General features: G+C 43.5%; 1 protein-coding gene across 1 annotated transcript in view; it reads right to left on the bottom strand.

The window, feature by feature from the left end:
- PLBD1 (phospholipase B domain containing 1) overlaps positions 1-3108 on the bottom strand; it is a gene marked incomplete at its 5' end in the record, with an annotated part of 39458 nt that extends 36350 nt beyond the window's left edge. Inside the window, one exon of the mRNA XM_008636498.2 lies at positions 3003-3108. Coding sequence (XP_008634720.2) covers positions 3003-3108 — 106 coding nt within the window. The remainder of the gene's footprint in view (positions 1-3002) is intronic.

Below are 3108 nucleotides of genomic sequence, written 5' to 3'. Positions count from 1 at the left end.
AGGGTCTGGAGGTGAGAAATAGCATTCGTATTTTTCCTTAGTCTGAGAAACAAACCAACTCACAAGCAATGGAACACTGGTTAGTTCACATGTAACAACCTCAATTAACAATTGTGAGCATCTCCTACTAATATGAAAACGACTGGTTTCCTTTACTACTAATTTTACTAATTTAATTTAACTACTAGTTTTTATCTATGGCTTTCCAAATGTGAAGCTATTTTTTGTAGAGGTGTTCTCCATAGATTCTGCCTATAAACTTTCCACTAAATAGGGAAGATATCATTTCACTGAAAATTAGTTTTGCATCACTTCAAAATACAAAAAAAAAATCTAAAACAAAATTGCACATTTGATTTCAGTATACCCTCCCCTACAAGTAATGTTCAGTAGTAAAGATTATATTATCACAGCATTGTTGGGGTGGCTCAGCCCGCTCTCGGGCTGAAACCATCAAATGTCAGTCAAAGCAGGGCCATCCACTGGGTGGATTTCCCTACCCAGGACAGTGGATCAGAAGGCGGACCAGACGAGATCACTGAGGTCTAGGTTACCTCCCCCTGGGTGGTTCCCAATTTTAAGTTACCTCCCCCTGTTCCAGAAAGTTCTCCCAATCTTAGTTATTAATTGGCTCCCTGTTGTGACTCCTGCCTCCCTGTTTTCCCCATTTGTTCTGAAAAATTGTATCCTCCCCTCTGCTTGTACTCCATTGGTTGTTTTCTCTTTCCCCACCTTGCTCCCCCCCCCCATAAAAGGGTGTGCCCGATTCTTCTCGAGCCTTTTTTCTGGTTCCTGGACCTTCCCGCAAATAAACCTGTTGGAACCCATACCAGAGGCCCCTCCCGCCTTCTTTGCTTCCGCACTAACGCAGGCCTACTCCATCGGCTGCCCGACGTGCTTCCTCTGAGGAGGAGCCAGCGCACGCACCCATCTCACGCTGATTCCACTGAGCTGTCCAGCGAGGACACTGTGGAGCCCAACGCTGCGTCCCCTCTGTCCGAGGGCACGCCGGGGCTTGTGGTGACAAGCCCCCTGGTTGCGTTACAGGATAGCATTTAAATATTTCAGATCAATCATAACAAGGATGTTTCTGTTCAATTTTTTTAATTTGAAAGAGCTTGACCTATTTTTCCATTAAAAATTTTACAGAATCATAGAATGTTAAGGGTTGGAAGTGACATTAGAGACTATCTAGTTCCAACCTCCCCACCATAGCCAGGGTCACCTTTCACTAGGCCAGGTTGCTCAGGGCCCCATCCAACCTGGCCTTGAACATTTCCAGGGATAGGACATCCACAACTGACTTGGGTAACCTGTGCCAGTGCTCATCACCCTTGCAATAAAGAATTTCTTCCTGTATCTAATCTCAACCTGCCCTCTCTCATTTTAAAACCATTGCCCCTTGTCCTGTCACTACACGCCCATATGAAAAGTATAAAATGCCCGTATAAAATCTCCCTCCTCTTTATATGCCCCCTCCAGCTACTGGAAGGTTGCAGTGAGCTCTCTCCAGAGTGTTCTCCAGACTGAACAACCCCAGCTCCCTCAGTCTGTGTTCATAGGAGAGGTGCTCCATCCCTCTGATCATCTTTGTGGCACTCCTCTGATCCTGCCTATCTATGTGTTTGTTTTTTTAGAAGCATCCTTTTATCTTTTTCAAAAAGGTATAACTCTAAAGAACAAGTGAGATTTCAATATACAGTTATGACTGGAATCTATTACAAAACAAATGTTAAGCATTTCAGGGCTTCTTTAGAGATTATCTTAAACCACACAAGAAATTAACCCGAAGCCCAGTAATTTTCAAATAAAGGAGTAAATACTTTCTTGATCTGCCTGAATAGAAGCCATTTGCGTTTTCTATTCCACTGGCCTTAATTTATCCTATTTCCTCAAATACTTCAGGTCTAAGTAATTTTTCAATTTGCTTCCAACAGGCCTGTCATTATTTGAAGCCTAATCCCCTGGTTTGTGCTTACATCCGAGAAAAGCAATACTCAAAGGTGAACTATCAATTAAGGGTTTCAGTCTTGTATGGTTTTCATGTTCACAAGGACACTTACTAGTGAAGTTTAGCAAATGCAGCAGATTTGCCAAAACAGTTACAGGTACCCACTATAGGTCACCCAGAGAAAGAAAAATAACCATTCAACAAATAGCTTCGCTAATCTGAGAGCACCTCAATTTAAGTCATATTAGAGAACATTCTCTAGAAACAGTTTCCAGAGCGTATGATGGAGAACCTTCAAGGCATTCAAAACACTAAAGAACAACGAACCAATTTTTAAAAAGAAGGAATCTAGACAATTCACAATGTTGAAAGCCATTTACTCCATTAAAACAGCCTAAAGGCACTTCTATTTGCTCCTTTGTAGTTTTCTACCAGAACTCAATTATGATGTTAGAAATCAGTTGGGCATTAGCTGAAACTACCTCATACCCTAAACTTCCTTTCATTAATTCATATGTGCATAATTCACAGCTGACCCTTCCTTTGGTTCTCTTAACTGAAGTTTTTGCCAATCCAGGTAAAGTTTTAAACTCGTGTCTGCAAGATGAGGTAGGACTGCCCACAAAATTATATACTCACAATATTTTGCACTCATTGAAACAACTCTTAGGTGAATTTCTCCTTGGTTTGTGGCACTTAATACATTAACTGGGAAATTCATGTAAGATAAGCACCAAATCCAGCCCTTAAAACCTTCAGAACTTACTGAAAGCAGCACAAGAGCAAGATACTGTGTCCCTGCCCGAGGCAGCATGGTTGGAACAAGATGATCCTCAAGGTCCCTTCCAACTCAAACCGTTCTGGGATTCCGTGTGAGTTCTGAAGCACAGACCGTGACCTACACCCACAAGGTAGCACTAAAACTGTCAGTCACAAGCTGCAGCATGCTGTAGGCCACAGCACCACAACGGAGTCTCCATTCGGAACGATTCCCGTGCCTGCATATGACACTGAAAACCAGCACGGCTGGGAGCTCAAGGCAACTTCCCACCTGTTGGATCCTCAGTTTGGTTCCCGGCACCCCTCCTGGGAACGGGGAAGATGTTTAGAAAGCGCCGGCACCGAACACCCACGAGGCGGCACGGCCGCGCCGGCCC

The sequence above is a fragment of the Corvus brachyrhynchos genome, unplaced genomic scaffold (genome assembly GCF_000691975.1).
Source record: "Corvus brachyrhynchos isolate BGI_N302 unplaced genomic scaffold, ASM69197v1 scaffold56, whole genome shotgun sequence".
NCBI classification, from domain to species: Eukaryota; Metazoa; Chordata; class Aves; order Passeriformes; family Corvidae; genus Corvus; species Corvus brachyrhynchos.
This window is presented reverse-complemented; position numbering and strand designations above follow the sequence as displayed.